General features: G+C 41.1%; 1 protein-coding gene across 2 annotated transcripts in view; it reads left to right on the top strand.

Annotated features, from left to right (window-relative positions):
• ARSB (arylsulfatase B) overlaps positions 1 to 16,478 on the top strand; it is a 166,652-nt gene that overhangs the window by 67,278 nt on the left and 82,896 nt on the right. For both annotated transcript variants that reach the window (XM_045897092.3, XM_064596286.1), the window contains exon 5: positions 9,953 to 10,196. In XM_045897092.3, the coding sequence (XP_045753048.1) occupies positions 9,953 to 10,196 (244 nt within the window). The remainder of the gene's footprint in view (positions 1 to 9,952; positions 10,197 to 16,478) is intronic.

Raw genomic sequence — 16,478 nt, 5'->3', positions numbered from 1 at the left:
GCAGGGACTTGGTGATGCCTGTTGTGGTTATTCAGGGGTATTTATTTTGATTTGTTTGATGTTTGTTTGTTTTTTATCCTGGTTTGTGGCTGTTCAGGAGACAGTGAGTTTCCCAGATATTGGACCCCTTCCTTCCTTCCTTCCAATTTTTATATTTGAGTCGAGCTTACGCACCATGTTCCCAGTACACCGCACAGTCACCCCCCACCTCCATGTTAGGCTGTGCCCACCACTACTTCAGCTTCCATGTGTCCCAGACATCATTGTTACGGTACCACCGACTGTTCCCTGTGCTGTGCCTTTTATGCCCGCGCCTTCTTCATCCCCTGACTGGAAGCCTGTATCTCCCACCCCCCTTCACCCATTCTGCCCATCCCTCCTTCCCTGCCCTCTGACAACCATCAGTGTGTTCTCTGTATTTATGCGTCTGATTCCACTTTTTGTTTATTTATTTTTTTAGCTTGCACAGGTGAGCGAAATCACATGGTATTTGTCTTTCTCAGACCTCTCTCTTCCCACATCCCTTTGTGTCCTGCTAAAATGCCTCCATTTAACCTCTTGCTTCTCATTAGGCACACAGACCTCAGTGCTTCCCACACTTTCTCTTCTTCCGCAACACCTGCTTAGGATGTCCAGGGTCACCTGATTTCTCCTCCCTCTCACTGTGTACCCCCTGTCAGAAGGGCTTCTGCCGCCTGGCGTGGTCAGGAGGACCGAGTCTGAGGGCGGCACAGAGTTGGTTTGGCTTTGGCTTTGGAGTAAGTGTCATCTGCAAATCCAAAGGAATTGTGTTCTTGTATTTTTATTAAGTATGTATTCAGTATTTGAATTATTTGTTAAATTCTCTTAACAGACTTTTTAATATCTAGGTACATTGAGGAATTTTTGTTTCTGCCATTAAATGTTTCACTCTTACGTTGTTCTTCAAAGAGGATTGTGCTGCTGACTTGTCTCTCTTCCATAAGTACACACTCATACCTCAGTGAGGTCCTTTAGCATTTAGTAAACTTCAGAAAAGAGCTTTGTGTAAGAAAATAAGAATCAAATATCTTTATGGTTTCTACATAAGAAAAAAAAGAAAAAGGAAAAGAAAAGAGCTTTGGGCAAACAGAATTGCCTGTTCACTCAGCTTGGTTTATTGGTTTTTCTGGGTGACCCTAAAAGCATATCTAACTACCTTGGAAGTAGAGATCCAATAAAATGTTGCTTCTGCATCAAAGGTAAATTCAGAACATTTAACTTGTATTATATATTTGGAAACATAAAGACAAATTAAAGTAGTTGGTGCTTGCCCAAATAGAATACATTAACTTTCTCTGCCTTTATTCTCTCCGAAAAAATCATTGACCTCAATTACCATCTTTCTTGCCATACAAGGACCTAATACTCTTGTAATTTTGTAACTTCAGTTCTACTTTTTTCTCTCTGTTGATGGTATTTTCACTCTTGCTGTTCTGAAACTTGCCAGACTCCGAGGTACTTCTGTGATACGTTTTCATCTATTACTTCTTGATTAGCATTACTGATGGATAAACAGCTGTCTAGTAAAAAAAAAAAACAAACAAACAAAAACATCTGGTCTGAAAAGGGAGCCAAATAATTTGTGAGTAAACTATGGCACTCCCTCAAAGTGCCAATTAACTTTCGTTTGCCCTGAAATTCGTAACTTCATTAGTTAAATATATCAAGCATTCTTTCGATATCAACTTGAAGGGAAAACAAGGAGGGCTTTACTTTTAAAAAAATTCTAGAACATGTGGTATTTTTGCTGGGCCTAAGTACCCTAGACATGGGGTTTCTAGGCTACTTGATAGGAGATCAGGAATATAGAGATCAAACCCACACCTCCAGAGTGAGAGAAACTCAACAACATTCTGTACTTCTCTTACAATTTAAGTTTAAGGATCACTAAAACCTCTGACCACCTATGCTTTAAACTACAGAAAAAGTTCAGTTGTTTGTCTACTGATATGTAATAACTTAGTACTCTGTTTTTTCAGTTTCCAGTTCCATTCATTCATTTATTTATTTATTTATTTATTTATTTATTTATTTATTTATTTATTTAAGTAAGCTCTACACTCAGCATGGGGCTCAAACTCACAACTCTGAGACCAAGTGTCACATACTCTATCCACTGAGCCAGCCAGGCACTTCCCATTTTAACTTTTAGAGACCAATTGTTTCCAGTCTGTCTGTCTTTTTTTTGTTTTTGTTTTTGTTTCAACTTTTTATTTATTTATTTAATTTTGTTTTTAATTCAAATTTTAGTTAACATACAGTGCAGTATTAGTTTCTGGAGTAGAATTTGGTGATTCATCACTTACATGTAACACCCGGTGCTCATCACAAGTGCCCTCCTTAATTAATACCCATCATCTATCTAGCCCATCCCCCACTCATGTCCCTCCAGTCTTTCAACAGACTTTTGAGTCTTCTCATCCTTAAATTTTAAAGGAGAGATAAAATCCCACTGGTATCTCATCATTATAAGCAATGACCTTAGCCCCATTAAAACGAGGAAATATTTTACTACAACCCTGTAAAATCTCCCTTTTAATCCTCATTCATTCCTGATTTTACCTTTTCCCTGCATCCGTCCCCTTTATCTTCTGCTCTTTTGGTGGCTGCATCCGTTATTTGGGGTCTGGTTGCCAATCGCATCCCAGCAGGACCCTCCCAATGCTAGCTCAGCAGGAGCGCTCCCTTTGCTGGTTTTTTTAATCCAGATGTAAAGTCTGACTGTGTCTGACTGGGAGTGGGGTGGGAGCATTCATCTGTCCTGAATGCTGCAAACCATTTGAAACCCCTACAAATATAACTGAATAAAGCTTCAGTTTCTTTCTTTTTTTTTTTTTTTTAAGATTTTATTTATTTATTTGAGAGAGAGAGAACACATGAGAGGGGATAGGGTCGGAGGGCAAAGCAGACTCCCAGCCGAGCAAGGAGCCCGATGCAGGAACTCGATCCAGGGACTCCAGGATCATGACCTGAGCCGAAGGCAGTCGCTTAACCGACTGAGCCACCCAGGCGCCCAAAGCTTCAGTTTCTGACACTTCATTTTAATCACAGGTTATGATCATTGTTCCTCTTTCTTTGATGATTGATATACTTTATTTAAACTCCTAGAAACAGAAAGATGTCGCTTGGCTCTGTCCCCAAAATGACAGCAAAAGCCCTCAAATTCACTGTGTTCTTTTTTTTTTTTAATTTTTTTTTTAAAGATTTTTTTTTTTTTTTTTTGAGAGAGACAATGAGATAGAGAGAGCATGAGAGGGGGGAGAGTCAGAGGGAGAAGCAGACTCCCTGCTGAGCAGGGAGCCCGATGCGGGACTCGATCCCGGGACTCCAGGATCATGACCTGAGCCGAAGGCAGTCGCTTAACCAACTGAGCCACCCAGGCGCCCAAATTCACTGTGTTCTTACGAATCTCAAGAAATCACCCACAGAGAAGAGCATGTAATTGAGAAGGGCTCTGTGCATAAAATCCTTTCTTAATGAATGCATGGTGATTTAGAGTGCAGCTGTAATACTTAAATCTAGTATATGTGTAATAAATACCCGGAGACGAGATGGTTCTGCTCTGCGTACTTGATGCTGCTGCTGGTGATTCTCATCAGTGAAAATGGCTAATGTTTACTAAGCACTCCTTTTGTGCCAGGCTCTATGTTAAGGTAGGTATCATTGTTATCCTCATTTTCCAAATTAGAAAATCAGGCTCAGAGAGTCGTTTACCCAAACTCACAGCACTTAACTCCAATTCTTTGAATCCATTTTAATGAAATTCGAAATGTGGCAGTAGGGATGATAGAGACAAATGATGACGGTCATTTACCAGCTAGACACCTTCTGGTTTATATCGAGTCATCATTCAGTTCCAGTTTGCCTTAAGGTCTGGCAACAGAGTGTTCTTAAGGGTGTAGTTAATTTAATCTTGAATTAAGAAGACTTGATACAGAACACCCCACTATCCAATGTGTAAGTGAATAAGGCGCTTGAGCCTCTACTCTCCATGCCTGAGCTCTCCCCTCTCTGGTCGTGGTCTGCCCTGTCCCGTCATTCTGGTTTCAGCTCCTCCAAGAAGACTGTGAATGGAGAGATCATATCTTTTTCTACTCACTTCATGAGAGAGAGGGCCTTGTCTGTCTTCTTGGCTGCCATTTCCCCAAAGCTGGGGTGGTCCTTGGCACATGGTGAGCATTCCCCAAAGATTTGTTAAAGGGCTGAGTGAGGACTCTCTTCCGGTCCAGGACCAAACAATCCCCTTTGACTTCAGTGTGACTGATCAAGGGCCAGATTGGACAAACAATTCTGGTATTGTGTGTTTGATTTGCTTAAATCCTCACGGGGACCAGGAACCACCCCCGACCCTGCAACGTCCTGTTAAATAAGCAGCACCTGTGTATGGAACAGTTTCCTAAAAGTCAAGGTCATAGAGTGGCTGGATGAAGGCTCAGAAAACACCATCCAATAATCAAAGTAAATTTTTAGTGCCTTCATTCTCAGTTTTTGGTGGCCTTTTTTCCATTTGTTTATTGTTCCTTACCCACACCCTCCCTCCCCCAATTCTTGAGCCCTTCTCTTTGGTGGGCCCTGTGCTAGGTTCTGGAAATGCAAAGAAGAATGAGACATTGTTCTTGTCCTTGGGAGGCAGAGTTCCCTGGGAAGACGAACCCATGAACAATGAATTAACATACAGAAATAAGTACAATATACAGAGAGACTATCTAGGCAGGGTAGTGGTGGGGGGCGGTAAATGAAAAGTTAACAGAAGATGTGACATTTATCCTGAGAATCAAAATTTAAGTCGGGCAGGAAAGAAGAGGGAGAGCATTTTAGGCAGAGGAACCAACAGGTACAGAGGCAAAGTCAGCATGAAAGGGCATGACGTATCCTAACGACAAGGCGAAGTTAGTTCTACATGAATGAAGCACTGAGCACTTTTCTTTTTTTAAGATTTTATTTTTAAGTAATCTCTACACCCAACATGGGGCTCGAACCCACAACCCCGAGATCAAGAGTCGCACTCTGTACTGACTGAGCCAGCCAGGTGGCCCAGCACAAGGCACTTTTTATGGAGGAGGACAGGTGTTGATGCCCAGTAAGTAGGTTGGGGCCAGATGTAATGGATTCTCTAGGTGGGCTGAAGTTTTTCCTGATTAGAAAGCAATTAGAGATCTTTAAACACGAACAAGACTTGATTGGTTTGGGGCTTCACAGGGATGCCTCTGACAGCGAAGTGAAGCAATCTGTAGGTTGCCATGTGTCCAAGTGGGAAGAGTGCCAGACCCGAGGCCCTGGGGTAGATGGGGGTGGATAGGCTTGAAATCCATTTGAAAGTTAGACTCAGCAGAAGGGAATGCACATTCAATCAGAAATTGAATGTAGAACAAGAGGGAAAGAGAAGAACATTAGATTGTAAATTAGTGTCCAGGTAGATATTTTCTCCAAGATCTTTTAGTAGGAAAAGATTGAATTTACCAAATCCTCTAGGTGACTTCTAAGACACATATTAACCCTCCAATTTGCCTTTTAGTCAAAAATTAAAAAAAAAAAAAAAAGAAACTAGTCTAAAAGAATCAACCATCAGCAAGCGGGTCCTCTTTTTTAGAGAAGGCGGCATCTTGGTGTTTGAAGTCATGTTGTCTATTTATCTGTCACACTTACGTTGCTGGCCCTGTTCAGAGCCAAGTCTGGGCATTGGTGCAAGGCCCTTGGAGCTTTTCTTGCTTTTTCTTTCAGGATCCCTGAGTCAGAGTGAGGAGTATGTCTCGGGTAAGCCCAGTTGAGGGAGCAATGAGATAGAAATACACACTGATGTTCAGGGTAGCCTCCCACGGCCAAGCCACAGCCTTACCCTGTTGGGAGTAGTCCTAAAAATGAAAGTTCTTGTCATGGTTGCATCTGAACTTCTATCAGCTGGATGAGGATGAGGCTTCATTGTCATACACTTAATGCATTTGCTTAGATCATTGGCTAACCAATGTTTTTCCAAGACTTTTTGACAGTTATTTTTGTTCAGGAAGGAATGATAAAGTGAGATTCACCATCTGTATATGACATTTGTTTTATTTTGACATTTCTTTTCTAGACGGCAAAGTGTTTATAATTAGGTTTCCCTCTGCCAGAAACATTGCTGCAAAACTATTTCCCTAAAAAAAAAAAAAAAAAAAAAATTTCAGAGCTTCCTTTACTAGTTGGGAGTCATCTTATTTTGATTTGGAAGTTTTTTCATAAATAAGTCAGTCAGGAAATGAAACGGGAAAATTTTCTCTTGAAAATTAATTCTTAGCAAGAACAAAAGTTAACTTTTGCCCAAAAGAAAATCAGGAGAGCGAGTGAAAAGAAATGTGATAGTTCCATGGTCTTTTTAAATTTTCGTTTGCCAGGTTTAAGTGAACAATAGAGGAAACCTTATTCCAAATGAGCTTGCTGTGTAGTCTTACAGCAACTGTGATCAATTTTATGTCCAGCCTCTTGAAATACCCAGGAGGCTGTGCTGGAACTGATGCATGGAGAGCCCAGCTGTGGGTCCTGCGGCCCTGCTGCTCAGTGGCAGCCATCAGGCAGGGGCCACCTGTGGAGATGCAGACCCCTGGCAAAGCCGAATTGCCCTCTTCGTGCCGCTGGTTGTGCTTCGGCTCTGTGACAGGGGAGTCCGAGAGAAGAAGTCGCGGTGTGCTTGTCGACAGTGCTTTCTCTCCAGAGTGCTCTGGAAAATGTGACTGATAACAGAGGACAGAATCCCTTCCCATTGCTAATGGGAAACACAGCCCAGTGAACTAGCGGCAAAAACGGTCCTGCTGGGCGCCTGGGTGGCTCAGTTGGTTAAGCGACTGCCTTCGGCTCAGGTCGTGATCCTGGAGTCCCGGGATCGAATCCCGCATCGGGCTCCCTGCTCGGCGGGGAGTCTGCTTCTCCCTCTGACCCTCCCCCCTCTCCTGCTCTCTCTCTCTCATTCTCTCTCTCTCAAATAAATAAATAAAATCTTTAAAAAAAAAATTAAAAAAAAAAAAGGGGGCGCCTGGGTGGCTCAGTCGGTTGAGCGGCTGCCTTCGGCTCAGGTCATGATCCTGGAGTCCCGGGATCGAGTCCCGCATCGGGCTCCCTGCTCAGCGGGGGGTCTGCTTCTCCCTCTGACCCTCCCCCCTCTCATGTACTCTCTCTCATTCTCGCTCTCTCGAATAAATAAATAAAATCTTTAAAAAAAAAAAAAAAAAAACGGTCCTGCTCACCGCATCGGCGCCCTCCCCTCATAAGATGTGGAAGCACCTTCCAGCTCCCACGGTAGCCTCAGTGGCCACGTTCTCCTTCCGGCACAGCGTATTTTCCTTTTTGAGTCATACCCGAAGGGCTGCTCCCAGAGTCAGATAGCAGACCCAGCCACCCTCCTCCTCCTCCTCTCCACACGCACTTCCTCCACCACCGTCTAGTATTTTTGTACTGAGCGCTAGCAAGTACGTGGAACGGAGAGACATTATGGACTATCTCAAAGGAGTGCATCTAGTTAAAATGGAGACAACAGGCATCTTCTACAAGCCCTGAGCCAGTATTGTTTATAGCAGTCTAGATAATAGAGCAAAATAACAGTGCTGCTGACTTAGCCATTCTTGACCTTACAGGCAGAGTAAAAACTTCTCTTTCCAGTGTACTCTTGTGTAATATGAACAGCACCTCCTTTTTTTTTTTTTTAAAGATTTTATTTATTTATTCATGAGAGAGAGAGAGAGGCAGAGCGAGAAGCAGGCTCCCAAGGAGCAGGGAGCCTGATGTGGGACTCGATCCCAGGACCCTGAGATCATGACCTGAGCCGAAGGCAGTCGCTTAACCATCTGAGCCACCCAGGCGCCCTGAACAGCACCTCCTTTTAAGGTTTGAAATGTTGGCTACGGGTGACTGATACTCTGAAGTATACAGAGTATGGAGGAATCCCCTCTGTCAAAAGGATGGTGGCCTCTTGTTTTGAATATACAGGTTTGTTCTTGTAAAGTAGGAAGTGTATTTAATAAGCTGACTTGGGTGACTGTTTGGTCCTTGACTTTTGGTCAAGAAGAGATGTAGGGTTTAAGGAAAGGTTCTTGTAAGTCTGTGATGGCAAATGATGAGACACATCATCCCCAACCCATGTGTTGAAGAATTGTCACCTTCATGTCACCTAGCTCCACTCTTCTCCCTCCCTTCATGAAGCACAGAGAAGAACCAGGCACCTCGTGTGCTAAGGATTTGAACAGAAGCCTCCTTGGCAGTAGAGCCTTGAATTTCTTATCCGCCAGCAACAAAGGTTCCTCTAAAGGGAAATATCGTCACCTTCTGCTATATCAAAAGGAAGAGTATACACTTTGCTGAGTCTGTGCTTATGGTTTTCATAGGGCAGGGAACCGTTATGTGGCCTGTAGGTATAAAACCCACTGCATACCGGGGACATCAGGAACATGGCACTCTGGGGACAGAAGGCACCTGGGGAGTCGCGCAGACCTTGTTCGCATCCTAGCTTTGCCCCTTATTAGCTATTTGGACTTTTCAAACTTCTTCTTCTTCTTCTTTTTTTCCTAAAAACGAAACGGTTATGATACTAGACTGAGTTATAAATATTAGCTACCGTTTACTGAGCACTGAGGTTATGCCAGGTACCCAGCCAAGAAATGATCATAAACAGTGTCATTTCATTTTCATCATAATGCCTGAGCTAGGAATTCTTCTCTCCACATTGAACATAAAGAAACTGAGGTATCGTGTTGCCCTGGGTCACATGGCTAGTGCGCGGTTGGCATCAGGCTTCAATTCCAGGTCTCTCAGACTTCAGATTCTGGGAGAGATACTGTAAACTTAAAGTGGTGCCTGGTGCATAGTAGGTGCTTAACAAATACCAGTTCTTTTTCTTTCCGTGTGTTTCCTGTGGCTTTGGTCTTGATTTCTGCGTTGGATTTTTACGTACAACATTCTACAGACTCTAGTAGGTCTGTCCTACTGCCCTCCTGTGGTTCATTTGGATAACAGTAGTTTGAAAAAAAGATTTAATTGAGGGGTAATATGTATGCAAATAAGGGTTATTTCAAAAGTGTCTGTGGAGTCCCCTGAGTGTATGGGTGCTTTTGGAGATACCAATGATTCTACAACCTCAGTGTACAAGAAATACCACTTTTTTTTTTTTTCCTCCTACAGTCCAACTTAATTTCTAACTGAGTTCCACCCAGCTGGTAAGATACTTAATTTCAGTCACTCTTGTAACTTCACCTCTGGCTTCAACTTCAGTTGTCTTGGAAGAGAAACTTTCTCTTCCCTGGCACAGTGCATCAGTTGAAGCTTTGTCTTGCCATTCTGTCAAGAAGGGAGGAATTTTTCTTGCAATTACTTTTTCCACTCGACTGGTGTGTTTACAAGAGACATTTAGCCCACTGGAGATATCTTCAACTTTCACACCTAAGAAAGAGTTCACATCACCAGGGAGTAGAAGTTTAATTTAGTTACCAGTGTAAATGTTAGAAAGTTTTTCCAGGTGAGTAAAATAAAAAGGTCCCCAACTTATCAGGAGCTTTAACTCACTGAGTGGAATGTCACTTGAGGGTTCTTTTTGTGGATGGGAAAGGGCTCAGTGTACCTGGATTCTTTCTCCTATGTCACACAAAATTGCACACATGCATTTGCAATCTAGTCGTTGATCATTTATACAGGGCTCTATCCCAAGCAGATATCCTCCGGGGACTTGCTTGTTTTTCAGCGACCCTATCCAAGGGGATTTGAAGGTCTCGTGTCAGATTGGTGCCACGCTACACTCTGATTATGTCTGTGTAATGGAGGGAGTGTTGGGCGGGAGAGGGGAGGTTGGTACTGAAGGCAGTAAGGAGGGGGCATCTTTTTTAGTTCTTAAGCCCCATTTAAAAGCAACACAGAAGTCGTGTGTTCTTAAATGTGTCTAGCGTTGTCCTCATGCAAAGACCTAATTGTGTTTCAGATAATGGAGGACAGACTCTGGCAGGGGGCAATAACTGGCCCCTTCGAGGAAGAAAATGGAGCCTGTGGGAAGGAGGCATTCGAGGGGTGGGCTTTGTGGCAAGCCCCTTGCTGAAACAGAAGGGTTTGAAGAACCGGGAGCTCATCCACATTTCTGACTGGCTGCCGACACTCGTGAAGCTGGCCCAGGGAAGCACAAATGGCACCAAGCCTCTGGACGGCTTCGATGTGTGGAAAACCATCAGGTACCTGCTCATCTTCCTTTTTATCCTCCCAGGGCAGAACCTGCAAGAACAGCCTGAAGGGATTGAGGGAAAAGGATAGCTTTTGTGTGAAAATGATAATTTGACTTACAATTAATTATTTTTTTAAAAAAAATAGAAATGTCTTTAGAAATATTGTAATTATATGTATTTTTTAAGTTCTGGATTTGAGATTGTGGCCCTGGGTTTTACGTGAAGAGGAAGATTGTCTTCTGCTGCTCACCCTCTACAGGTGTTTTTTAAGCAAAGAAGCTTCTCAAAGGGGTAGGATAGGGTATTGTGGGCTTCCTGCAGGGGGTCAGGGGACCTGTCCTCTCATCTGCTAGGAGAATGGAGGACCACGCAGGGGATAGAGCTAGAATGTGAGCCAGGGAGTATCTAATGAGCACCCATTATGAACCACCCCCTTTTAGGGGTGGAAGGATTAGGAATGAACAAGACAGGAAGATCCTGGCTTTCATGGAGCTTATATTCTAGTAGAGAAGAGTTGGGGGGGCAGGGGGCAGGGAGAAGAAATAAACAAGTAAACACATAAATAAGCAAGATGACTTCCAGGAGCAATAAACACTATGAAGGCAATAAAACAGAGTATTGTGATAGAGAGAGCCGGCAGACATTAAGAGAGGTACACTGGGGAGCAGAACCCAGACTCAGCTTTGGATATGGTGGCAGTCCTTTTCCTGTTTAGCTACCACGGTATAGAAGAATGGCACCCAAGGTGGGGAGGTACACACCTTCAAGGGCGCAGGAAGAACACTATAAACTTGTATTTGTATTTAATTTTATTTTATCTTCGTTTAACAATATGTTTTATAAGGTACATAATGTTTTAGAAGATTAGTACATATATCCAATTGATAAATAAATGTACATATATCGGAGATTTTGTTTTTACTGATAGAATGGCAGTTGTCTAGTGCAATAGTATTTAACCTTGGTTTGGTGTTACAGAGGGAGAAAAAGTGGCTGATTGTCTAGTCCCTAGTGGCCAGGAGGAGACAACCTCCTCATGCTCTCTTCATCATCCCACTCCAGATGCCCCATCTCAAAAATAGTAGGGTTTCTATTCTTAGGAAATATGCCGTGGAGTAGGAGTAAAGGGTCATGATAACATGTTAACATATCCTCAAATAGTTCAGAAAAAATTGTGTCTATGTATTTCAATTTATATTTCAAACATACACACAATGTGTGTGTGTGTTTGTGTGTGTGTGTGTGTGTGTGTGCAGAGAGAAAGAATACATACCAAGTCAAATATTAACAGTAAGATAATCTGGGTAAAGGGCATAGGTGTTCTTTTACTATTTCTTATTTTTGCAACTTTCTTTAAATTTGATATTATTTCCAAATAAAATTTTTTTAAAAGTAGGAGATTCTGGCAACACCGGGGCCCACCTTTCCACAAAGCCAACTGACAGGAATCAAGTAGTTGCTGTCTTCCTTAGATAAAGTATTCCCTCTTCAAATCACATCTCCACTGCCCCCAAATCCCAACCCCGGCCCACTTCATTCATTTATGTTAGCTACCTGGTCTTTGTACATTTAGGTTTATAATCCACAGTGCATAGTCTGTATCTACCATAATTTAACCAATCCCAAGTGCTAGATATACTGGTTACCTCTAATCTTTATATTATCAGTTTTTTTTTTAATTTTTTTAAAAGATTTTATTTATTTATTTGAGACAGAGAGAATGAGAGAGAGAGAGAGCACATGAGAGGGGGGAGGGTCAGAGGGAGAAGCAGGCTCCCTGCCGAGCAGGGAGCCGGATGCGGGACTCAATCCCGGGACTCCAGGATCATGACCTGAGCCGAAGGCAGTCGCTTAACCAGCTGAGCCACCCAGGCGCCCTATATTATCAGTTTTTATGTAAGCAATATTCAGTATTAAAAATAGTAGGGTTTGGGGTGCCTGGGTGGCTCAGACGGTTAAGTGTCCAACTCTTCACCTCAGCTCAGGTCTTGATCTCAGGGTCATGAGTTCAAGCCCTGCATTGGGCTCCACGCTGGCCAGGGAGCCTACTTAAAAATAAAAATAAAAATAAATAGTAGTGTTTGACATAAGATTGCTTTATGCAGAGGAAGTTTGACAGCTATTAAAGTTTTAATGCTAAAGCTTAAAATCTCCTTTGAGCTTAGAAATGGATGAAAGAAGCATTCAGCAGGGCTATTCAGCCTCTGACAAGCATGGAGTCTATTGGTTCCTTTGTAATGAATCTCATCCGGGAGGTGAGACAGGGAAGGTCTTCATCTCCTGATTTGATTAGCTTTGTATCCTTTTTCTTTCAATTATTTTGCAACTCCAAGTTCCCAAGTTTTCTTTAGAGAATTTATCAAATTTAAAAGATCTTTTCTCAAAAAGCAAAATTTAAAACATCAGGAAGCTCTTCCTTTACCTTTTCCTATTTTCCAACTATTATTTCAGTCCTTCTTATAAATCATACTGTTTGGGGGAAAAATCCTAACCAGCCCCAAACTGTCTCCTATTCTTACCTGAGAAATTGGTTTTTCAGTTTGGATTGAATGACCAGTTTATGATTTGCCATTTAAAGAGAACTCAACCATATCCACGTCATCAAACAGCTAAGCCAAGAAGTAAACAACAAAAGGTTTTCTCTCATTAGTTGTTTTGAAAATTTATACTCATTATTTGCTCATTCATACAAGATGAATTTTTCTTTTTCTTTATAATATTTCTGCCCCTACTTGTGATCTGTGTTCTGTGGTTACTCTATTTTTATTTAACTTCCCTGAGTGTCAGTAATATATACTCATTGTAGATAATTTGCAAAGTTCAGGCAATAAAAATAATCACCCAAATGTTACCTGGAAACAGCTACCATAAATGTGTCATATTTCCTTAAAATTTTCTTCTTAGCATTTTTTTACTACCTCTTTTTTGCCCCACTTAACACATTATCACTTTTGATCATGTCATTCAAGAAACTCATTGCAAACATTATTTCAATGACTGCATATTCTGTCATATGCCTTGATATACTTAATCATTCCCTTAATATAGATTGATTTTTCCTTTTTTATCATTAACAGTGGGGTAAACAATTTCTTCATAAAATCTCTGTCTATATTTTGGATTTTTCCCATTAGGTAGAAACTATTGAAAATTAAATTATTAAACTAGAGAATGACTTCTACGTATTGATTTATTTTTTTGAATGTCACTCAGTTTTATTGCATACATTTTTAGTTTTTTTGTGTGTGTTGCTGTGGAACACAGACCTTGAAAAAGTTTGCCTAATTTTGGAGAGTGAAGAAAATAGGTATCAAGTTAAATCTGAGTTTGATTTTGTTAAAATATCTAGATATTTCATCATTCAATGGTGAGGCAACAAGTAGCAACCAGAGATGTATATTCAAGGGACATGTTGGGTAGTTTGTGTTCTGTAGTCCAGGTAGACATCGTCTCACACCTTTCTCTCCTCTGACTGACTTATGACTGGTGAATTCATAATGTGAGGGAAAATGGTATAGTTTAATTTCATTTTTCTAGCCTTATTGAGATATAAATGACATAAAGCATTTTGTAAACTTAAGGTGTACATCATAAACATTTGATACACATATATACTGGGAAGTGATCCCTACAGTAAGGTTAGTTAGCACATTTATCACCTCTCATAGTTATTATTTTTATGTGTGTGGGGAGAACATTTAAGATCTACTCTCTTAATAACTTTCAAGTATATAATACAGTATTGTTAACTACAGTCAGCATGCTATACGGTAGATCCCCAGAACTTACTCATAGCTGGAAGTTTGTACCCTTTGACCAACATCTCCCCATTTCCCCTACCCTCCAGGCCCTGGCAACCACCATTCTACTCTCTGTTTCTAAGAGTTCAGCTCCCCCTCCTCTCTGTTTTTTAGATTCCACGTGTACGAGATATACAGAATTTAGAGATGACCATTTTGAAAGCATTTGACAGACATTATAACATTGTGTTCCAAAAAAGTAGCAATATACTCTTATTCCACTGGTATATGAGAATTCTCATCTCCTCCACAAATTTTCCTTATATAGCTTTTAAAAACCTCTTTGTTGATATCATAGGCAAAATCATCTCATTTTAACTCAGATTTTTTTTATTATTAAAGAAATTAATTTTTAAATGTTTTCCATTCCATTTGTATTTTCTCTTTTGAAAATGTTCATGACTTTTTACGTTTATTTACTGAAGTTTGTGTTTTCTTGCTGAAATCAGTTTCTCTTTTGCCTTTGTGGTCAGAAGGCTTTTTCTCAGCCTGAAATGCGCTAAATATTTTCTTCTAAGTGTGGTGTTTTGATTTTCTTCCATATAATTCTTGAACTGTTAAGCGATGATTATGTGTGTTATGTGAGGTCAATATCTAAATCAGAGGAGTGAGTTTTCTCCAGGTTTTTGATTCTTAGACCTCTTTGAGACTCTAAAAGCTGTGAATTTACAGAAGGAAAGTACCTAAACATATGCACAAAAGTTTGGAAAGAATTAATTTTTGTGATATTGAACACTGATTATACATTATTTCTATGTGGTTACACATAGAAAAATATGAAAACCATTCTTTATAAACCTGCCTCATACATTTTTTTTAAGGTTTTTTTTTTTTATTTATTCATATGAGACAGAGAGATACAGAGAGAGAGCATGAGCAGGGGGAGAGGCAGAGGGAGAGGGAGAAGCAGACTCCCCGCTGAGCCGGGAGCCCAATGTGGGACTCAATCCCGGACCTAGAGATCATGACCTGAGCCGGAGGCAGACGCTCAACCATCTGGGCCACCCAGGCACCCCTGTCTCATAAATTTTTTTTAAAGAAAATCTGTTACTTTATTTTTTTTAAGTTTATGTAATTTTTTTTTAGTAATCTCTACACCCATTGTGAGGCTCGAACTCATGACTCCAGGATCAAGAGTTGCATGCTCTTCAGACTGAGCCAGCCAAGCACCCCTCTCTCATTAATTTTTACAGCAAAAATTAATACCTACTTTATGATAAGAAGGAAATAGAACAAGAATTTCCAAGCAAAGCAAAGCTTGAACTTTAATTCAGCTAATCACTAATTTCACTGTGAAAGCTGTTGCGGTTTGACTTAAAGAAATAGCAGAAAGTTGGGGCGCCTGGGTGGCTCAGTCGTTAAGCGTCTGCCTTCGGCTCAGGTCATAATCGCAGGGTCCTGGGATCGAGTCCCACATCGGGCTCCCTGCTCGGCAGGAAGCCTGCTTCTCCCTCTCCGACTGCCCCTGTTTGTGTTCCTGCTCTCGCTCTCTCTCTCTCTGTCAAATAAATAAATAAAATCTTTAAAAAAAAAAAAAGAAATAGGAGAAAGTTTTGAGTGGTTTTTATATGACAACATATGAGTCATACTTGACATCCAATCAGTTTTGATTTTTGTTTTGTTTTTGTTTTGGTGGCAAAAGTGTAAAATCCTGGCTTGCAAAAGCACATCATAGCAAATGGAGTCAAAACTTTGTAGTACACTTTGCCAAACGAGGGTAGGCTTAAGTTGAGAAACAGTTGAGTTCTGTTGGAATTATTTCCTCTGTCCCCAACTCCCTGAGGCTGTTACCTTTCGCAAAGTCTAAGTCTTTGATGTTTGTCCACATCACCAAATTTTGGATGATATATCCATATTTTAATCTTAAGATTATATTGATTATGAGTAACCTTTAAAAGTTTGGCACATGTTTGCTTCTGCTTGCAAAGAAACTGGAAAAAGTTTGGGCACCCTTAACTCCAGATTGGGGAAAAGTCTCTCTTCAGTGTTAGAAGGATATTGAACTCCTGGTGACCCATCTCTTATAGAACAGGAGCTTTCCATTCTCGATCAGCCTACATAATATTGACTGCAGGGGACGCCTGGGTGGCTCAGGCGTTAAGCGTCTGCCTTCGGCTCAGGTCATGATCCCAGGGTCCTGGGATCGAGCCCTGCATCGGGCTCCCTGCTCAGTGGGAAGCCTGCTTCTCCCTCTCCCACCCGCCCTGCTTGTGTTCCCTCTGTCGCTGTCTCTCTCTGTCAAATAAATAAATAAATAAAATCTTAAAAAAAAAAAAAAAGAATATTGACTGCAGGGCTTTAGCAAGAGATACAGCCAAAAATATTGTCCAAGTATGCTAAACTACAAGAGAGAGGGCTTTCCTTTTCTGATTGAAAAAAAAGTAAAATTTCTGCCCAAAGTTTTAATTTCAAGACTTTGCTCTGGAACTCCAGCACATTTCTGTTTAGTAAATGGAGAACTACTCTCCTTCTGCCCCTATTTCTTGATGAA

This window comes from Mirounga angustirostris, unplaced genomic scaffold, assembly GCF_029215605.1.
Source record: "Mirounga angustirostris isolate CCGP_5_RB_7025 unplaced genomic scaffold, mMirAng1.0.hap1 SCAF_7, whole genome shotgun sequence".
Lineage (NCBI taxonomy): Eukaryota > Metazoa > Chordata > Mammalia > Carnivora > Phocidae > Mirounga > Mirounga angustirostris.
The sequence above is the reverse complement of the archived record's forward strand: the minus strand, read 5'-3'. Positions and strand labels throughout refer to the sequence as shown.